We start from the raw sequence: 22,572 nt of genomic DNA, 5'->3' as shown, positions 1-22,572 counted from the left end.
CCCTAGAATCTGCCTGTCTCTGCTCCTTATACACAGCGCTAGTGTTTCAGATATGTGCCATAGTGCCCAGATATTATGTACATGCTGCAATCCAAACCTAGGACCTCAAGCTTGCACGGGAAGTACTTTACCAATGCAGAATATCCCTAGCCCTGCCTTTAGTTCCCTTATCCCAAATTTGATTAATAATGCAATGACCATTTTGTCTGCATTCAAGGCTATTGTGTGTGTGTGTATCACAAAATAACTAATACCCCAAAAAAGTAGATAAAAAGAAATAATCATAAGACTGAAATCAATGAGATAGGAACAAACAAACAGTACCACACTCGATAAAATTAAGAGTTGATTCTTTGAGAAAATCAACAAGATTAAAAACCTTTAGTCAAATTTACCAAAAGACACAGAGAGACGATCCAAATTAATAAAATTAAAGATGAAAAGAAAGACATTACAACAGTGTAGTGGTTTGAATATGCTTGGCCCATGGGAAGTGACACTGTTAGGAGATGTGTTCTTGTTGGAATAGGTGTGGTCTTGTTGGAGGAGGTATGTCACTGTTGGGATGGGCTTTGAGATCCTTTGCTCAAGCTCCACCCAGTGCAGAAGAGGCAGTCTCCTTCTGGCTATGGTTGGATCAAGATGTAGGACTCTCCACTCCTTCTTCAGCATTGTGTCTGCCTGCACACTGCCATGCTTCATGCTCCGATGATAATGGACTGAACCTCTAAAGCTCTAAGCCAGCCCCAATTAAATGTTGTTCTTTATAACAGTTTCCTTGGTCTTGATGTCTCTTCACAGCAATAAAACTCTAACTAAGACCAACAGATACCAAGATAATTCAAAATCAAAAGGACATACTTTAAAATATGGGAAGCATAAGAGAAATAGATTTCTTGATATGTTTGTTCTGCCAAAGTTAACAATAAACAATTTAAACAGACTCATAATCCCTAGAGAAATAGAGGTAAAGTCTTCCAACCAAAATAAACTCATGGCCAGATGTATTCAATAATAATTCTACTTCCAGATCTTAAAGAAGAAGTAATGCCAATACTCTTCAAATTATTCCACAAATAGAAACTGGAGAAATATTCCCTAACTCTTTTTACAGTGCCAATATTAGCATGATACCAAAACCACACAAAAGCCTATCAACAAAAAGAAAATCAAAGACCAATATCCCTTATGAACATAGATGTAAAAATTCTCAAGTACTTGAAAACTGAATTCAAGAATAAATAAAGAAGATTATTCTCCATGGCCAAGTTGGCTTAATTTCAGAGTCTCAGAGATGGTTCAACGTACATAAATAAATGTAGTACACAATATACAGAATGGAGAGAAGAAAAGATCATCTTATTAGATCATCTTATTATGTCTTGGACAAAGGCCAACATCCCTACATGATAAAAGTCTAGTGAGGAATGGGGATGCAAGGAAAATGCCTCAACATAGTAAAAGCAATCTTCAGAAAGCCCATGGCTAATATCGTTCTAAATGGAGGGAAACTCAAAGCATTTTCACTAAAATCAGGAACAAGACAAGGATGCTTACTCTCTCCATATCTATTTAATAGAGTTCTGGAAGTCTTAACTAGAACAATAAGACAACTGTAGGTGATGGAGGGGATATATATTTGGAAATGATTAAATAAAAATATCTTTATTTTTAGATGGTATGATAGATAGGTAGATAGATTAGAGGTAGAGATATATGTCTAATACTCTACAGACTCCACCAGGAAACTCCAACAGCTGATAAACACTCTTTCAACAAAGTAACAAAGTACAAAATCAGCATACAAAAATCGGTAGCCTTTCTATACTCAAATGACAAACTGAGAAAGAAACCAGGGAAACAGTCCCTTTTACAACAGCCACAAAACTTGTCTTAGGATAATTCTAACCAAGCAAATGAAAAATCTTTATAATAAAAGCTTGAAGACATTAAAGAAAGAAACTGAAGAAGATACCAGAAAATACAAAGATCTCTCGTGTTTAGAGTTGGTAGGATAAATATTGTGAAATCACCAAAAGCAATCTGAAGTCTCAATGTGAATCAAAATTCCAACACAATTTTTCACAGAAGTTGAATAATAATATTGATAAAATCATTGTATATTACAAAATATTAAAATATTAAACTTCATATTAAAACACAAAAACCCAAGATTGCTAAAGCAATACTTTATAATAAAAGAGTTGCTTGAGCCTTCACCAGCCATGTTTCAAGTGGCACTACAAGGTTATAGTAATATAAATAAAGGTGGAATGAAAAAGACATGTTGATCAATGGAATCAAATTGAAGACCCAGACACAAGTGCATATGACATAGACACCTGAGTTTTGAAGTGAAGGCTTTTTAGACTCAACTTTTCCAGGTTGCCAGTGAACTTCTTAGCATCATTCACATCCATCTTCACTTATGTTTATTTTAGACCTTGTCATTTTTCTTTTTAAAACCTTTCTGTAGCTGTTCTCAGACTCTAATAGTTTCACCATGTAGATTTCTGCATCATTTTTAAGTGTGGCACCTAGTCAATTCAGTTTTGCTTGAAGTCTTAGGTTTTTTAGATACACTGACTCCTGGCCTTCATGTCTCTACCTTCCTAACTTCCAATCTAGCAAACAGCTGGCTCCATTATACAAACTGTCGGCAAGTGTGCCAAAGTAGTACACGTTTTGGAAAATGGCATACAGTTTTATTGTGTGTCCTTTTGTTGTGTGTAGTTGTTTGGAAGGCCATGTTATTTTTCTCATTACCCCCATCCCGCACATATCTAGGTCAGATTGTGGTCATCTCCTCTGACCTTGCATGGCATTTTACTTTCCTGCTCTAGCATTTACCAAATTAATGATCATGGGCTTGTCTGCATATTTTCTCCTACAATAGACCATGAACTATAATCTAGATTTTGCTGCTTTATATCCTTAAAACCTAGAAATATAGTAGATACCATATGCTTATTTCAATGCTTATTGAAAAGAATAGCATCTATCTATAAAACAAATGTCTCTAAGTTTATATGATATGAAAAATACTATACATGAATTATAATTTTGAAGCCATATAGTTAGACTGAATCAATTACATTGATTTTATAAATATAATGTTGTATAAGCTATAATGTTGTAGACACACACTAGCTTTTAAGCTTTTGAAAACAGGAATATCTAGGCCTGCCTCCCAGTTAGGATATGAAGTGAATTAGGGAAGAGATCGGATCCTTGTGTTTGTGACATCAAGAGTTGTAGGTTTCTCAGAAAACGGGAAATACTTAATGAAACATTTTCTTTATGGTTTTCATGTCCCTAGTCAGGACCTGGCTGGTTCTAGACATTTTTGTTTTAAATCTAAACAAGTCAAGAATTTTTTCCAGCCTCCACCTGGATTTCTTCTATAAACATCTATGTACCATCTATGTGATGACAATTTACACCAATTCACTACTTTTCTTTTACCAGGCAATTTATTTTTCTCATTTTAGAAGTTCACTATAATTGTTTTGTTTCATGTTGATCAATATGCTATGTACACACAGTAGAAATCCTAGTCAAAAAAGTATTTATTATAAACATTGGTTTATTTAATGGTTAAATCTATATCCATAACCCAGAAAACTATTCCAGTATCATTTTAAATATAAAGAAATACTCAAAAGCCAAATACATAGGATATCAATAGCATAGAATAAAAGCTAAAATGAACAAATATAAATAATTAACCTAAGAGAAATTATAACTCATGATCAATACTTAAAATATCTGTAATTTAGTATCCTTATATGTATATAACAAGATATGTACACCAAGCTATATAGTAAGATATTGTATTTATAAATTAAAAATATATTTCTATGAAAAATATGTAATCAGAGAAAATTAAAACATTTAAAATATATTTTTTTCTGAAATGAAACTTAGTAAGTATGTGGATTATATGCATTAGTGACAAACTCCAAGCCACCAACAATGCGTCAGTGTGTCATTAAAAGGAAAGAAGTAAAAACACTTCCACTTGGAGACATTCAGCTAGGGAGTCCAGATGTGGATCTTCCATGTCATGCTCCCTGTGTCTTCTGTTCTGTATGAGCCCAAATCTCTGCCTACCTGAAGGCTGTCTTAAGAATCTGCTTGTCCCTGCATCTCTGTGTTTCTGTCCCTATGTACATATGTATGGCTGTTGTGTCTATGTGTGAGTGATGTCTGTGGGATGTGTCGGTGTGGTGTGTGTGTGTGTGTGTGTGTGTGTGTACTCTATATCTGTTCTAACAAATGGTTTTGAACTGTCTTACTGACTAGAAAGCATCACATGGGGGAATGGCACACTTTACAGAAATTTTTAACAAGTTTTACAAGGGATTTAGTCACTGGCTCCAACTGACCATGATAAAAAAAAATATCATTATTTATCAACCAATATCCATAAATAGTTGCTTTCAAACTTTAGGGTAGATTTTAGGAAACTGCTTTCAACTTCTGTATTCGGTGCTTTCAGCAAATGATACACATGTATTATTCTGGGTCAGGAGCTCGGAAGAGTAGTGACTTAAGATGGCAGCCATGCATTATCTTAGGCCATAAAAGTTAATTGCACGGAAAATCCAAGGGAAGTAAAGTTGATTGTCACATTGTTCTTTTAAAGACAGGTTAAACAAACAGTTTGATTACTCAGTAGGAGAGTCTTAGGTGACTTCAAGGTATATAATTAACTCTGGCTGTGAGGTTCAGCAAAAAGTTGCAGTCTTCTAGAATGTTAGACATATTCTCAGAATATTGCATTGCTGCAAATAAGGGTTAGGGAGTGCTAACGTTTTGTCCTAATATAACAAGAAGCCTAAGACTGGTGGTTACTAATGAGACATTTTCCTCCTCACAGCTCCACACACTAGAAAGCCTAGGAGTGACCATGGATACAGGCTAGGATGGGATGGTGGGTTGTAGCAGGACAAACACAGTGAAAATGAGAAGCTAAATTCTGTTAAAATTCAAAAAGCTTCTGCCTGCTTCAGGAGCCTTATAATTCATCTTTCCCCTCCATTCTATTCACCACTCAGTTTCTAGAAAAATATTCTTTACAGATATAATTTATTCAATGTCATCCAGTAACATTTTTTTTCTTATTCTTAGAATAACTGGTGGGCTTCTTGTTTTATTTTGATCCACAGGACTCCACAGTTAATGATCTGGCTACTGCCTCACCCTATGTACTTAAATTAACATCTACCAAGCTCTCCTCTCCTTCACCCCAGCCTCACCACTGCCATGGCTCTCTCATTCCACCACATGGCTGCTCTATTCTCATCCTTTACAGTCCTTTCTTATGTAGGGTGTTAGTTCATTTATAATATCTATCACTGTATTTACTGCTTGCTTACTTACTGGTTGTAGATTATAAACTGTGAAGATGTAAAGAGTCTCTATTGTATTTATTTTGGCAAAATGCCTACTGCTTAGTTTCTCACATTTGTTGAATAAGCTTGTGAATGAAGAATGTAAACTACCACCACATCATAGTTTCCAGCAGAATAATCTAATCTTAACCCAAAGAAGAAGCCAGGCCACCCTCTCTGCTCCCAAGGTCTCAGAGAGCTCTGGGGACATTCAAATTAGAGCAATGGGGATGTAACTAGACCAAAACTAGGAAGCAAATACGGTCTTCTCCAAGTACTTCATGTTCAGCAGTCAACAAACCAGAAATAGAAACATTGGTTATGTATGATGCTGTGTATGTGTAGATGGTGATAGAGGTTGTCCTGTTACTTAAACTATGCTTTTATTGTGACTATTTGGAACCCTAGGCAATTTTTTTTAATTAAAATTCTTTTTCAAACAATATATTTTTATTATATTTTTGTTCCACCAATTCTTCCCAGACCCTCCCCACCTCTTTCTTCCTTCCTTCCTTCCTTCCTTTCTTCCTTTCTTTCTTTCTTTCTTTCTTTCTTTCTTTCTTTCTTTCTTTCTTTCTTTCTTTCCTTCTTTCTTTTTCTCTCTCTCTATACTCCTCCTCTTTACCTCTACCTGCCTTCATCTTTCAAAAGCAAAAGCTCAGAAAACATGAGGAAAAAAACCAAACAGACAAAAAATTGCCAAAACACATAAATAGTCCATAAAATAACAACAAAAGCATGGAGTTTATTTTATGTTGGCCAATTAATATGGCTGATATACCACTGACATTCCACTGGAGAAAAGGGAGGGTTTTTTCCTTTGCTAGCAGGTTTCACTTGAAAATAATTTCTTCACTAGAGGTGGGACCCCATCTTCTTCACCAGAGGTGTCTATAAAAGTAACTTTTATTCACCTGATATAATTGCCGACTAGAAAGTTAACTACTGAATAAGCTCACTCTTTCTAGTTCTTTCTGAGCTCTGGCTGGCTGATTCAACTCAGCTCTTCTGGCTCCAACTCCTCTCCAAGCTGACTGATTCGAACTGGCTCCTCAGTTTCTTACTGACTTTCTTCACTTGGCCTCAAACTAACTCTGGCAATCTGTTCTAATCTTCTGACTCCTTTTTTATTATGATTATTTTTGTTTTTTACAGTCCAACCCTTTCCCTACCTCCCAGTCCACCCTCCCATAGTTTCTCATCCCCCTGTCTCTCAGAGGATGGCCCCCACACCCCACCTCCAGGCCTCCACTCCCTGGGGCCTCAAATCTCCTGAAAGTTAGGCACATCTTCTCCCATTGAAGCCAGACCAGGCAATCCTCTGCTCTACATGTATCAGGTGTCTTGGACTAGCTCATGTATGCTGCCTGGTTGGTGGCTCAGTGTCTGAGAGATCTCAGGGGTCCAGGTTAATTGAGACTGCTGGTCTTCCTATGGGGTCTTCCTCCTCCTCAGCTTGTTCTAGCCTTTCCCTAATTCAACCATAGGGTTCTATAGCTTCAGTCCATTGGTTGGGTGTAAGGATCTGCATCTGTCTCAGTCAGCTGCTTGTTGGCCCTCTCAGAGGACAACCATGCTAGGCTCCTGTCTGTAAGCACACCATAGCATCAGTGTCAGGTCTTGGAACTTCCCCTTGAGATGGAGCCCAAGTTGGGCCTGTCACTGGACTGCCTTCCCTCAGTCTCATCTCCATTTTCGTCCCTGCAATCCTTTTAGACAGGAGCAATTCTGGCTTCTGACTCCTTTAATGGCTTTAACTGCCTCTGCTGGCCTGCACTCCATAAAGTCACAGATGAACGAATTCTGCTCCACTGCACTCATTACCCTGACTCCCACTCACTGACTGCTGAACTTTCTCTCTCCCTATGCTGATCTCACAGAGCTTTTCTCCTGAGAGTTGGGTGTATCCTGTCTCTGATTCATTCTGTCAAATGTTTCTCTGGTTCATCAGTCTGTCTGCCCCTCAGTTAGACAATATTCTTTGGGATTAAAGGTGTGCACTGAAGGATTCCAACCAGAGGGATTAAAGGTGTGTGACCTGTCTGCATTCCAGCCAGATCACACAGACCTAGGTCTTTGGGTGTGATCCCTTGTCAGAGTAGCCATGTTGCCAGATTAAAATTTCTATATACATGTCCATTTCCCCCTTTCAGTGCTGGGACCCCATCTGGCTTGAACCTGTGTAGGTCTTATAGGTGCTACCCCAGTCTCTGTTCATATGTCATCAGTCTTGTTGGGTCTGTTTCCTTGGAGTCATCTCCACCTCTGGCTCCTGCAATTTTTCTGCCTCTCCTTCACATAGATCCCTGAGTCTTGAGGAGGGGTAACAAAGATATCTCATTTAGTCCTGAGTGCTCCTGCCCAGATGTAGGTCTCTGTATCAGTTCTCACCTACTGCAAGAAGAAGCTTTTCTGACATGGGTTGAGGAAGACACTGATCTATGAGCACAGCAGGTGTCACGAGGAGTCATTTCCTTGCTATGTTCCTTTAGCAGAATAATAGTATTAGGTTTTCCCCTAGGCTCATGATGTATCTAGTCTCAGGTCTTGGCATAAAACAAAATACATCGAACCATTTTCTTTAACTTAAAACTTAATTTTGGTCTTCTGATTGTAACTTGAGGCCATGGGGACAGGGACCTCTGTGCTGTTTAAGAGCAGTCAAATTTTCAAATGTGTTATAAGAGAGAATGCAAGCAGAGAAAAAAGACAACATTGGATATTTATTTATTGTCACATCCATTATTATAGTCATCTCAAAAAGTGGCAGGAATTCTCTCTGAGGTACCCTTCAGCTCTAACATTTTAAAACTTGAAGATACTTCGTTTAGCACTAAACAAAAACTTTTCCCAACTATTTTATTTTGTAGCATAAACCCTTGGGATTTCTCTTGTGCAGGTCAATGCAGAAGAATGGTAGAGTACATTTTTAAACCAGGGGAGAACTGATTATCTACTGATTCATCAAGCTAAGGACTCATTTAAGGGACTATGACCAATGCCTTGGCCTTTCATAAAAACGAGGTGATGAATTTAAACTGCTAACCACAGTTCCTGGCATGTGTTGACACGCAAAGAAATGACAACCACGATGGTTGAGAGCAGATGCATTTTAAAGATGAAAAGGGCAATTTTCAGCCTTGGGACTTGGTACATAGAACTTAAATGCAGGTTCCTAGGTATTAGGTAGATGAGTGAAGAATGAAAATCTAAAGACAAGCCCGATAATGCCATGTCAGTATCACGAGGCTGATCCCAGCTCATTCTCTGCCTTGAAGACTTCCTTCTGCCACATTCTTTCTTGGAGCAGAAGATGCACAGCTGGGGACTGTTTGGTGTAATTATCACAGTGTCATTCCTAATAATTGTCCTGTTTTATTTCAAATGTGAAAGCATTATGTGGCTTCACCAAAGTACAGGAGGACACACGAGATTAATGTATTTCTTTCTTACTTCGTAAGAAAAGAATTTACCTCTTTCTGCCTCTGGAGAGAAATCCAGCTTGTTCGGTGCTCATTAACAGGGAGGCACTGGCTACTGCTCCTGCACTGTCTGCTCCCTAGCTGACAACTATGCTAATGACCCATAACTCTAACTTCTCTCTGCTGTTTTTTTAAGGAAGCACTTCTTTCCTAGCTAGAGAAGGAGCCTGGTTGCTTACCAGGCTTGCTCAGGCTTATGAGTTACTGCTGTTATGAAAGATGTATTTCTGTATCGCTAGCATTAGAAACGTTAGCACATCTCCACAGACTAGGAAGCAGAGATGGGGCAAAAAACAGGTCAGGCTATAATTCTGCCACCTTCCAAACTCGCACCACCAGTAGGAGCTAAGTGTTCAAGCAGGAGCTTGTGAGGGAAATTTTACATGTAAACCATAGAACCTGCCAGATTGCCTACATTAGATGCACCTTCAGCGACTATGAAAATTATGTAGTATGATTATAAAAATTATGTAGCATGATTCTGGATTGCATAATTTTAGAGTCACTATTGAAAATGGTGGATTTTATGATGGTGTTTCATGCATTTTATTATATGCTTTGGTTATATTGACCCCAGTTCCCTCTTTGTCTCCATCCTCACCTGTGCATTGTACCCTTCCTCTTCCCCAATAGTCTCACTTCTATGTTCTGGTCGTTCTCAGAGAAGAAACATGTCATGTTTGTGTTTTGGATTCTGACTTATTTCAGTTACCTTGATGATGTTCAGATCCATCCATTTTCCTGTAGAAGAGATACATTTTAGTCTTCTTTAAAGAGGGCTAATAAAATTAATTTCACTGTGTATCTATACCACATTTGCTCTACCCACTCATCTGTTTTGGGGTATCTAGGCTGATTCTGTGAGTTGGTTATTGTAAAAAGCCACAGCAGACACAGTTATGCTGGAGTCTTAGATTACTGATATAAACATAGGTGTGCTCACTTAGATTCCCTTATGTATACACAAGGAGTGGCATTTCTTATGATGGCTTGGTTGTGTGTGTGTGTGTGTGTGTGTGTGTGTGTGTGTGTGTGTGTGTATGTGTTTAAATTTCTCGAAAGCTTTCATAATGGTTTCTTTGGTGTTTATACTAATGTATGTCCCTATCAATAGCATTTTGTTCTGTCTTTTCTCCTTCCATTCTTGCCCCATGAGTGCCACCCCTGGCTTTCCCTTACCAGACCCCTTTCTATAACACAGTTTCTCACACTGTGTTTCAAACTTTCCTGACACTCACTTAGGCTGGCCTTGATTTCCTGGCAGTTCTCCTGTATTGGCATTTTTGCTTGTTTTCTTAAAGCCTGCTATTCCAGCAGGGTTGACATGGAAATCTCAGAATACTTTTGGTTTGCCTTTCCCTGATGACTTAAAACATTGAATTTTCATCTATTTGTTGATGATTTGTACTCCTCTGAGAAGATGTCTGTACAATATGTCACACATACATGGACTTGAGGATTTATGGATTTGAGGCTTACTGAAGATTAATTCTTAGAGCTCCTCATTTCGGTTTCCAACTTATTGGACGATAGGTTTTCAATATTCCCTGATGATTTCCTAGACATCGTTGGTTTCTGTTGTGTGCTCAGCAAATGCTCAGTTTCCATTTCTATCCCACAGCTTCTCTTTCTTGCAGCCTGATTCTTAAGCTTCAACTCAGACTTGTCAAACCAGAATGTGTGGAGATGGAGCCCAAATATTGTCTTTTCCAAAACTCCAAAAAAGTCTTTTTTAAAAAAATATATTATTTATTTTATGTATGTGAGTGCACTGTCACTGTCTTCAGACACACCAGAAGAGGGCATCAGATCCCATTACAGATGGTTGTGAGCCACCATGTGGTTGCTGGGAATTGAACTCAGGACCTCTGGAAGAGCAGTTAGTTCTGCTAACTACTGAGCCATCTCTCCAGCCCCAAAGAATTCTTGATACTCCAAAATATGAGAATCACTACCATGTACAGGCAGAGCAATATTTTATTGATGAAGAAATAGATGTGTACAAGTGTTAAGATAACAAGCCATAACCAGGAAAAGGGCACTCATAGTTATTAAGTGACTACACTATACTCTCCAGTGCCCTTGTTTCCTGCTAATCCTCACAACGTTCTTTGTGATGCTGGAATAAGTGCTATTCTCTCCATATGAAATGATCCAAGGAAGTGAACCTACGCAAATCCACATAGCTAATGACAGTACCAGGATTCAAAACAGAAATCTATTTTACTCCTGAATCCAGTGGATTTCTACCCTGTGGTGCCATTTTCCTGAATTTTCATTTTCAACTAAGGATGTTATAAACAGTCAAGAATATAAAATATAAGCCTTTTCACTTGAGGCCCACAGTAATTGCTCTCACTCACACTGCCTCTTACCACAGCTTCAGCTCCTGGAAAATTTCCTTCCTCTATGAAATTCATAATCATATCCTGATGTGTATTTCTTCCTTCCTCAGCCAGGACAAATCCTATCGAGTCAGTTAAAGCCTCTGTGCTTGAATCCAAGTCTGTGTGACCTCCTCAGCACACTGTGGGTTGCCAAGCCGTGCCTATCGTAATAGTCCTCCAGCCGGCCCCTTGCTCTTCTAGCCAGAGCCTTCCAGATGTATTTCAACATTTCCCCTCCCAACCCGTGTTCTCCCAGCTTTATTATTCTCTTACATGTGCTTCTTTCTTGTTTTAGACACTGTCTTACAGTCTCCACTCTTTCAGTCCCCCCTGACCCCCACTGGAGCAAATTGGCTTTATCTCGGGGGCCAGTTTCAGGTAGCAAATGCTTGGTGATCTGTCTTGAGAAAGGTTCTCAGCCAGTTGGCAGGCAGGCAGGTGGTACTGTATTGTGGTCTACTCCAGCATCTGCCGTGGACTCCGGAAAAGTAGCAGCACAACAAAGACTACCAATCTGCCCCTGCATGGACAAGAGTAAAAGGACTCTGGAGTAGAACTGGATTTGATCCTGCTCTCTAATGAACTTCGTGGGTAGTCTTGAGCAGTTTCATTTGTCAAAGAAAGAGATAGTGCCACCGCTACCCCTAGTTGATGGCTGCTTAGAAGGAAGCCAGTTTTCTTTGGGGATGAAAGCCCAATAGACTGCCTGTACTCCATGAAATGACCCTAAACTTGTGCACAAACTGGCAACACTATGTGGTGGATTTAAAAGAATCAGTGCGTTTAAAAAGAATACTTGAAGTTAGAAAGGGAAAATGGCCAGTGGAGTATGCTATTGTAGGACTTGAGGAGGGAGTGGGGGTGGATTTGATCAAAACACACTGTATACAAGTAGAAAATTCTCAAATAATAAATTAAAATGATAATAAAAATATGTAAACTGCTTAACAAATGGGTATCAATTGGTAAATGTTAGTTTGCTTTCCTGTATTTATTCAAGACCATAATTACATTAAATGTGAGTGTAACTTTTATCTTAAAAGGAGATTGGCTGGAGAGGCTCACTCATTTCAAACCCTGTGTATAAAGGCTGTGTAAACTACCTTGAAGGATGTATAAGGTGTCAAAGAAAGGTGTAACATAGAGACCTCCACAACTGTTCAGCTATGCTGTTTTCTACCTTCACTGAATTGTTGTATACAGATATGGTAGAAGCAGAGAGGGAGAGTGAAGGACAGTCGAAAGAAGGCCTGAAGGGAGAGAGAAACCCACACACTCTTAGAGGAGAGCAGGGGAAGAGGAGGCTATGGTGGCAGCATCAGGAGAGGAGGAATTAAATGAATAATTTATTTGTCCTACCCAGGACCCAGTGTAATCAGCCTAGGAAAACACTAAGTGGCAGCCAGATGAAGGCGTCCAACATTTTCCATCAGTTTATAGGCCAACTTGATTTACTAATAGAAAATATTTCTCTCAAGTTTTTCCTGGGCCTTTTGGCATCATTGTTTCACCTTATTTGTGTTCTGACAGAATCAGTGGTTCTTTTTGTAGACAAGGCGGGGGGGGGGGTCTGTACTCTTATTGAAGTGTGCACTCATTCAGATAACCGATTCTCCTCTCTCCTGGGAAATAAAATCCAGAACAAGCTTCTAAGGCTGTGCTTTCTGGTCTGGAATCAGACATCAAACCTTAAAGATCATGTTATGATCTCCAGAGATGGCTCTGTAACATCAGATACATCATATGTGCAGGTAGATGACAAAGGGAAGAAGGTCTCCCAGGTCCAGAGTCTCCTGGAGGAAGAAAAGACTCTCACACTGAAAGAGGGTTTTCCCCATAGCAGCAGATCAGCTCCCAAGGGAGACACTCAGAGACCAAAGTGTCTACCTGGTACTGGCCAAAACTTTTCTGTCACACAGGACCCCGTTCCTCCCTCTACTGCTACCCTTTGATGACTAGAGATCACGTGAGACCAAGCACATCTCCTCCAAGGTCATAGCCCCCATAGTCTATAGGAGTCTCAACAATGTTAAAAGTTCAAAGTCTCTTCTGAGATTCAACCAATCACTTAACTGTAATCCCCAAAGCAATACAGGAAACCAGCTGGGCCATCTCCAAACTCTGCATCCCCATATCTGATGTCAAAGTGATCTTCAAATCTCCAACTCCTTTTTCATCTTAGTTAACTGCAACAAACGTTTGTTGTTTTTTGGGGTTTTGTTGTTGTTGTTGTTTTGTTTTTTTGTTTTTTCTCCTGGGCTGGTTCCACTCCTGTTAGCAACTTTCCTCAGCAGATAGCCCATGGCTCTGGCATCTTTAACATCTTGGAGTCTCCAAGTTAACTTCAATTTCACAGCTTCCTGTTCCAACGTCTGGGATCCACATATGCTCTTCTGGGCTCCTCCAAAGTGCTTGTGTCACTCCTCCAGCTCTGTCCTCTGTAGCACTCTAGGCTCTGGTTAACTCCACTCCACTGCTGCTGATGTTTTTGGTGGTTTATCGCATGCTACTGGCATCTCCAGGACACTGAGGTCTGCTGCTGCACCTAGGCTTCACCCATAGGCTCTCTTCATGGTGCCAAACCTCAACTTCTTGCATGACCCCTTCAGTCCTGGGCTATCAACTGCAGCTGAGGCTGCACCTTCACCAATAGCCTTCCACGGCCTCTCACAGTGCCCAGCCTCAGCTTCTTCCCATGAGCCCTTCATACCTTCAAAACCAGTACCACCTGGGTGATTCTTACACATTACCAAGTCTAGCTGCAGCACTTCCTGTGCCTTTTTATTACTTGAACCATACATTTTATATTTTTCCTTTCTAAGCTTGCTATGCTTGTTCAAAATGCTCTTCACAACTCTTAACCAAAAAACAAAGTCTCCGTTGGGCTCTTTTGAGATCTCCTTTGTCAATGCAATTAATATAAATCTCTCTACCTTAGCCCCAAGTACACTCTTCAGAGAAGGGCAAAAAGTAACCACAATCTTCACCAAAATATCACAAGAACAGTCTCTTGGCCACATACTGAAATTCTTCTCCTCTGAAACCTCTAGACCAAGGCTTCCACAGTTCATATCACCCTCAGCAACAAAGTCCTCCACATTCTTACTAGGATGGCCAGTTACGCTGCACTTAAAGCATTCCACTGCTTTCCAAATCCAAAGTCCCAAAATCCACATTCTTCCAAATGAAGACCTATCAGAACAATACCCCAGTCTCTGGTACCAACTTTTGTTAGAGTTTTACTGCTATGAACAGACACCATGACCAAGGCAAGTATTGTATGGATGATATTTAATTGGGGCTGGTTTACAGGTTCAGTGGTCCATTCCATTATCATCAAGGTGGGAGGATGGTAGCACCCAGGAAGGCATGACGCAGGAGGAGCTGAGATTTGAACAACTTGTTATGAAGGTAAACAGAAGACTGGCTTCCAGGGAGCTAGGATGAAGGTCTTAAAGCCCATGCCCACAGTGACAAACTTTCTCCAACAAGGCCACACCTACTCAAACAAAGCCACACCTCCTAACACTCCCTTAATACCACTAATATTTCTCTGTAAATTCTCTAATATCTCATATTTTATGGTTATATAGAGAGATTATTGACATTATTTTAAATGTCCCCAACTTTATAGCTTCCCCATCTTCATATAATGTTAGTTTAATTAATAATGATTTATTGAAGAATTTATTGACATATTTAGCAGAACAAATGACAGAATGCATAGGCAGGTCTCCAAGATAAAGCTATCATGAAGAGTTGGTTTCTAGTTTTCATCATGGAAAACTGCCTGTCTTTTTTTATTGACTTTCCAGGGTCATTTGGCCAAGAAGGATATTTTTGTCCTAATTTTCTTGTGACTACATAGCTGCTATGCTCAGTGACTATTTACTTCTAGTTCTTCAATGTATCTTCAATAGGATTAGAAAATCCTGTTAGAAATACCTCAATGGTGTTACAATTAAAACTTCCACAGCCTCTCTTGCTCTACCATACTAACCATGTTTCATTGTCACAATTCAAAGCTTCTCATCCCCCTGCAGTAGACTCCTGCCAACCTACTCCCACCAGTAACTTTCACACTTACTCCAGCTGGAGTAATCTTCCTAAAAGCCAAATCTGATCCTGACATGCTTTTAGGTCTAAACATAGGATAAATTGAACAGCCACACATGAAGAGCACACTAGCATATTCCATAGCCCTTCTAGCAGCTGGTCACACAGACACAAATGGGATTTGGATGAGCATCTTACCATTAGGACAAGGGTCAGATGATTATAATAGGCCACTTGCTAGAACCCTGACCAGCCTGGCCTCCTGCTGTTCTCTCACTAGTTTCTTGGCATCCAGCTACACTGGACCCTGAAAACATAGCTTGTCTTGTTCACACCTACCATAAACCAGATTGTTCCTCATAGCACAAGCTAGACCCTCCTTCTATGTACTATTCAGAGCTATGCATGATATGAATCTATTTTCTACTCACGTCCCTTCTAACATCATAGACAGCAGAGCTAGCTGCTCTCTCAACTATGACCCTGTAGGCAGTTAGGTTGGTACTGGTGTGGCACAAAGTAACTTTGGTAGTTAACTGTGTACATTTCTGCTTCTGGGGCCCACTGTGTTTGTCCTGTGACTGGGCACTGACTGGATCACCTTTTGATGTGCACATTCAGCACATCTTGCAAATAAACACTAAAGAGCTTCTATGGTTTTTAGGGAAAAAAACAGAAATGTAAAGAAGGTATTTAAGCCTGATATGTTTTCTAATAAATATGGGTGTATTCTCTCAACATAAAATTTCAACTTTTTCTTTTACATTTTAGAGTTTTACTATACTGCTCAGCTCTAGTGAAAACAGCTTAGAGGCCTCACAGGGTTCCAGAAATTGGGTTCGATTTGGAATCAGACTTTGGTTTTAGTCCACACTGGCTGTGTGGATTTGAACAACTCAAATACCCCTTGTAACATGAGGCCTCTGTGCTTAAGTAGGAGAATCTCCATGATTGTCTCTCTTGGAGAATGTGTGACCTACACATATAAGAAGCTCAAAACGGTTTATAAGAACATGTCAGTTTTATTGTGGTTATTTTTATATGATTTTGAAGACAGCTTTTAAAAGACTTACTATTTCAGAGATGATAGAAACTATTTTGGAGGAGTAAATCCCTTGCAAATGTATGTTTAAATCTTTGTTTCTTTTCCTTTAAAAAAATTAATAACATTTACATGTAAGACTGTCTAGATTTTCTGACTTTTACAATATCCTGAAGAAAAGATAAAGAATTCCATCTCCCTCCCTTTATCTGTAGGCCATCGACTCTTCCATTGCTTGGATTACATATGCAGCAGAAATAGTCTTGGAGATTCTCATTCATTTCCTTTGACCTTGTAGTTTCTCATCTCTCTTTTTTCTGCATTTTCACAGATGCTTACTACATGCTTATGGACTTGAGTAACATACCGGGGGGAAAGGACCAAGTATATAAACATCTCTGTCCTTTAACTCTGGAAGGAGATTCCTACTCACGGATGGGGCAGGGAAGCAAGGAGGAGGGTGAATCACCCTGCCAAACTCAAAGGTTTTCCTGCTGGTGAAAGGAGGTGAACTAGCACAACCCATATAGAATCAGCTGTGTGGGAAATCTGAAAGGTCTACCTTTCTAGCCATTGAAGAAGCTGCACATCATATGTAAAAAGATATCGATAACATCCTCATCACCAAGCAAAGCAATGCTAGGAAGTCTCATCTCTCAGTACTCAGAAAATGCCAAATATCCACCAACCACAATGACATTTTGAGTCAACACATCAAACTAGTTCTGTTCTGGATTATACACTATTATATTTTCATCATTCTTGCTCCCAGACTGTAGAATGGTACTGCAGGGAAAAAAAAAAGCAGAAACATAAAGGACAAGATCAATCTAAGGCCACAGTAGTGGCTGCTACTTCATCCAGCTGTTCCTTTTTCTTCTCCCTTTCCCCCTTATTTCTTTATAGACCTTACTTTTTGGCTAATTGAAATTCCTGGCTTCCATGTTTGTTCCGTTTATTCTGCAGGTAGATTGAGTCCTTTCCCACCATCTCAGCAAAACAGAACCTTTTGATTTGCTCACAGCACCCTTCCTTGTTCATCCATCTGTCTAGAGAGATTCTGCTAGGATGGGTAGAGCAAGGGTCTTCCAGGAAAGAGACCATCTTCTCCTCTGCTCAAGTGCTCTTTTAAATGTTTCCTTTGGAGAGATGCTCTTTTTTGGAGTCTTGAGGCCGAAAAGAACATTTGAGAGAACTGGGATGTTTTCTTTGATTCCTGATTTTGAGTAATAACTCTGAAAAAAAAAGTAGTAACCATGGCCGTACATGCCCTCAAACAAGTGAGCAGACAGAAAGTTATTTCAAACATGCAGCCTGCGCATCACAAATGCCTGCTCCTCTCTTTGCTTCTTCTGAACCTACACAGGGTCACACAGATCAGTGAGCAATCGCACACAGGTTTTGCTGTAAACTGCGCAGAGCCAGGCTACCCTCTACTTTAGAGCTGGACACACTGTGGGAGGATACTCAGTTCTCTGCTTAGCTGCTCCAGAAGTGGATAAATTACTCTTTGTGGTGCTCACGTTTCTGCCCCATCATATTTCACACAGATGTGGCAGCTTTGCATTGGAGCATGTTTGATATTGCTCTGCAGATGTATAAATAAATTGGGTTTTCCCATGCTTTCTCCTGGGAGACAGGCCTGCAATTTCCAAAGGCATCTATTGTGGTGCCATCCTTGGGAAACAGCATTGTTTCCCAGCTGAGATCAGAGTCTTTCGAAAATAGAAAACAGCACAGGTATGTTTGGGTCATACAAAAACCAGTGTGAGAACTGTCAGGCATGGGCTTAGGGAGACAGATGTAGGAAAGTGCTATACTGGGAGCTTGATTTCCATCGCTGGGACTACAGGTATAGAAAGATTTACATCTCTGAGAAAGCATACCAGCATGTGGATTGGCCCAATGTATTTCTTGCTTTACCTTATTTTGGCTTTGGAGATATGGTTATTTTAAGTCACACCTTCTTTTCTTTCTATCCCTACAGATTCATGAAGGTGGCAGGAAGCACAGTGGATGCGGTTACCTGGCAACAGTAGGTATTCATCATTTTTTATCTCACTTATTATCGGCAGCTGTGAAATGGAAGATAATTAGTTGTCACCAAGTTCACAGCTGACATTTCATAAACTACCCTTTATCTTTCAAGAAAAATTAAAATCACCTCTAAAGCTGTTATTAGAACACATGTTGTCTGATGTGCTATGACTTTATGTTGTTATTTTCAAAACCATAACCCTCCCTCCTCCAATACTGACAATTTGGAAATCATGCCTATTAATGTACACTCTTAAATTAATCTGTCAGGGATGAAGGGTAATGGAGATGAAGTGTGACAACGTTTCCCTGTAGGCCTTCCCTTGGAAATGAATTTTCCTGTTTAAGAGAGGAGACAGTTTTGAGTATTCAATATATCATGTGAACATAGGAATATGGTATATTACCAGATGTGGTTTTAATTAGTGCCAAGAAATTTGATAATATAAGGCAGGTTAAAAAGGGAAAAAATAAGAAACTTTTATTATTTAGAATTTTTATTTATTTATTTAGAAAAATTATTACTACAGAGATGAAGCAGCTTTGGGAAAAGGGATAAGCCTCAACACTCCAGGAAGAAGCTCATGTTGACAAGTCCTGTCACCTCAAGTGCAGCTCACCTTCTGAGAGTAGCTGTCTAGTGAGAGTAGCTGTCCAGTGTGAGGGTATCTGTCCAGTGTGAGAGTAGCTGTCTAGTGTGAGAGTAGCTGTCTAGTGTGAGAGTAGCTGTCTAGTGTGAGAGTAGCTGTCTAGTGTGAGGATAGCTGTCTAATGTGAGAGTAGCTGTCTAGTGAGAGTAGCTGTCTAGTGTGAGGGTAGCTGTCTAATGTGAGAGTAGCTGTCTAGTGTGAGAGTAGACAAAATGGTAAGGGTAGCTGTCTAGTGTGAGAGTAGACAAAATGTGAGAGTAGCCATCTAGTGTGTATGTTTAAATGTTCTCTAAGTCTCTGGTATCTGTGCAGGGGTGTTGAATTTTGAAATCCTTTCTCCTTAAACAGCATCTCAGTCAGTTGCCACTATGATGTAGTTCAGATGCATCTTTCTCCCTTGTCTGTCCCCTGTATTATGTGGGTTCATTGTGGGACAGTAAAAGTGTGAAAGAAAAAGGAAGTAGGTAGAATATTTATTAAAGTATCCAGAAAGGACTTTCGGGGTGTTCGTAATCAGTGTGAGAACTATTTTAACCTATATTCATACCCAGTTTATCTAAGCAAGAAGTTTCAAGATTTTCCCCCCTAGAAATTCTTGTCCTTCATCTTGTTTTTTTGTAAGTCTCCCAGCTTGTATACTCATCCCTTTATTCCAAAACCAAAAGCCAAACTCTGTCCCCTGGCCTTTGATTTACTATCTGTTCAGGGCTGAATGAGACATGTCCCCAGATGTTCATGTATTGAAGCACTTAGTTCTCGGTTAATGTCACTGTTTGGGAAGGTTATGGAACCTTTACAGAGTGGAGACTTGCTGGAAGAAGTGTGTCACTGAGGACAGGCTAGCTTTCCCCATTTCCTGTTCTTTCCACCACTGCCCCACCTCCAGCCTGTCCTCCCTCTATCTCTCCCTCCCTCCTACTGTATGCAGATGACATGTGACCATCCAGCTTCCTGGCCCACTGCCCTGTGCATTCCTGACTGTTCAGTCTTCCTTGGATGATGAACTCTGTAGTCTTCTGACCTGTGATGCAGAGTAGACCCTTTCATCTCCTAAGATGCTCTTGGTCACAGTTTTTTTTTTTCTCTCAGCCTCAGAGAGCAGTAACTAACCCTCCTGATGTCAGTTGCTGTCACTCAACCATAACATGACTGTATTTACTTGCTTCTGCACACTGGAGGTTTTCTGTCCCTAAAGGCCCTTGTGCATGTGTGCCTCAGTGCCTTCCTTGTGTGTCTCAGTGCCTTCCTACATGGCTTTTCCTTTTCCTTCTCTCCACCATTCATATGCTTGACTCTTTGTTATCATTTGAGTTTTAACCTTCATACCATCTCCTTGGAGAAAACTCCCTTTATGATTTGACTATGGTCCTCTCTTGTCCTTTTTCTTGCTCATTTTACATAATACTTAAAATAATCTACAAAATATTTTCATAACTTGTTTTCTTGCCTTTTTGTATTTTTCCTAATAAAGGTTATTTATTCAAGTCCTGAAGGACCTATTTAGATAATTGTTTATTAGGCATTGAAATAATAGTGGATATAATAATGATGATGATGAAGAAGAACTAGAGATTCTTCTTGAATTTTATGTTGACCAGGTCTGATCTATGTGTTTAAATTGTTTGATTTGGAAGGTTGTTCCCCCAAATTTGCTGTGTTTTAAGGGCAAAAATATTCAATTTAATCTATTCACTATGTAGAAACCCAGCAACAATTATACTGATATTAAATTCAAATCACAGGCTGTTCTTTGGTTCCTGTGTCCTGATGTCTCTGGGCAGGTTCCTCTTGGGCCAGGAATCTGAACAGAAGTAGTGGTCTTACCTGTGCTCACAGGCTTGTCAGCACTCCTGGGAGACCCGCTCTCTCTCTCCCAGCAGTATTTGGGTATGGAGTACTTTGGCACAGGATAAGCTCTGGGCACTGTGGCGCCACCAGTGCATAAAACCAAACCATAAAATCTTTGTGACACTGTTCTATGCTCTGCTTCTACACGATCATCTTTAATCTTCCACACAGAAGTGAAAACAGAGTGTTTGTCTTCCTTTACCTGACTTATGTCACTCAATATGTGTCCCCAGCCTCAGGTATGTTATTACAAATGATAGGAATTCGTTATGTATAATGGCCACATAATACTCCTTCAGGAAAAAATACTTTTAAAAATGCAAATGACATAAAGGTGATTTTGAGTATTAAAGGACACAAAATGCTAGGATTTCAGACAGAAAGACACTAATAATGCCCAGCAAGACTCGGATGTTCAAAAAGAACAAAGAGCACCAGAAACCACAGAGTTTTAGATAAATAAAAAACACTATTTTCACTCTTTATTTTTTTTAAAACCAGACAAATGCTAACTTGTGAATTATATGGGGTTTACTACATCTGTGGCTGTAAAGTATGTATGACAATATCTCCACAAGGGTAAGGAAAGCCAGCATCCCATAGAAGTACACGGTTGTGACATTTTCTTGCATGGATTAATGTGGTATAGACTTCATGAAGACCAGCATGCACAGTGAAAGTTCATCCTTAAAGGATTCAGTTTTAAAATACTATACACTGCTATAATTTTTTTAAAAAATCATAAAGAAATAGCAATGGAATACTAAGAAATAGTGATTTATTTTTTTTTAATTACGTATTTTCCTCGTTTACATTTTCAATGCTATCCCAAAGGTCCCCCATACCCACCCCCCCCCACTCCCCTACCCACCCACTCCCCCTTTTTGGCCCTGGCGTTCCCCTGTACTGGGGCATATAAAGTTTGCAAGTCCAATGGGCCTCTCTTTGCAGTGATGGCCAACTAGGCCATCTTTTGATACATATGCAGCTAGAGACAAGAGCTCCGGGGTACTGGTTAGTTCATATTGTTGTTCCATCTATAGGGTTGCAGTTCCCTTTAGCTCCTTGGGTAATTTCTCTAGCTCCTCCATTGGGGGCCGTGTGACCCATCCAATAGCTGACTGTGATCATCCACTTCTGTGTTTGCTAGGCCCCGGCATAGTCTCACAAGAGAGAGCTATATCGGGGTCCTTTCAGCAAAATCTTGCTAGTGTATGCAATGGTGTCAGCATTTGGAAGCTGATTATGGGATGGATCCCTGCATATGGCAATCACTAGATGGTCCATCCTTTCGTCACAGCTCCAAATTTTGTCTCTGTAACTCCTTCCATGGGTGTTTTGTTCCCATTTCTAAGAAAGGGTAAAGTGTCCACACTTTGGTCTTCGTTCTTCTTGAATTTCATGCGTTTGGCAAGTTGTATCTTATATCTTGAGTATCCTAAGTTTTAAAAAAATCATGTAAAGAGGAAATTAAAGACAATTAAATAGAGAAAATAAAAATAAATGGGAGAGTCAGAAATTAAACAAAAATGGTAGGCCTAGCCATACCTAAATCAGTAATTATATCAGATATAATTATTGTAAATTGTATTTATAATTAATGCAAGTATCCTTAGATTGAAAGACATATAAGACCTAAATATTTTGCCTACAGGAAACGTATTAGAAGGTCTT

At 39.6% G+C, this 22,572-nt stretch overlaps 1 protein-coding gene across 5 annotated transcripts in view; it reads left to right on the top strand.

Annotated features, from left to right (window-relative positions):
* The window catches only part of Hpse2 (heparanase 2), a 601,936-nt gene that overhangs the window by 403,126 nt on the left and 176,238 nt on the right, over positions 1 to 22,572 (top strand). For 4 of the 5 annotated variants that reach the window (XM_006527214.4, XM_011247295.1, NM_001081257.2 and 1 more), the window contains one exon: positions 18,351 to 18,398. In XM_006527214.4, coding sequence (XP_006527277.1) covers positions 18,351 to 18,398 — 48 coding nt within the window. Of the gene's footprint in view, positions 1 to 18,350; positions 18,403 to 22,572 lie in introns of all 5 variants that reach the window. The other variant, XM_011247296.3, reaches the window with a different exon arrangement.

Source organism: Mus musculus, chromosome 19 (genome assembly GCF_000001635.26).
Source record: "Mus musculus strain C57BL/6J chromosome 19, GRCm38.p6 C57BL/6J".
In the NCBI taxonomy this organism is placed as follows: Eukaryota; Metazoa; Chordata; class Mammalia; order Rodentia; family Muridae; genus Mus; species Mus musculus.
The sequence above is the reverse complement of the archived record's forward strand: the minus strand, read 5'-3'. Positions and strand labels throughout refer to the sequence as shown.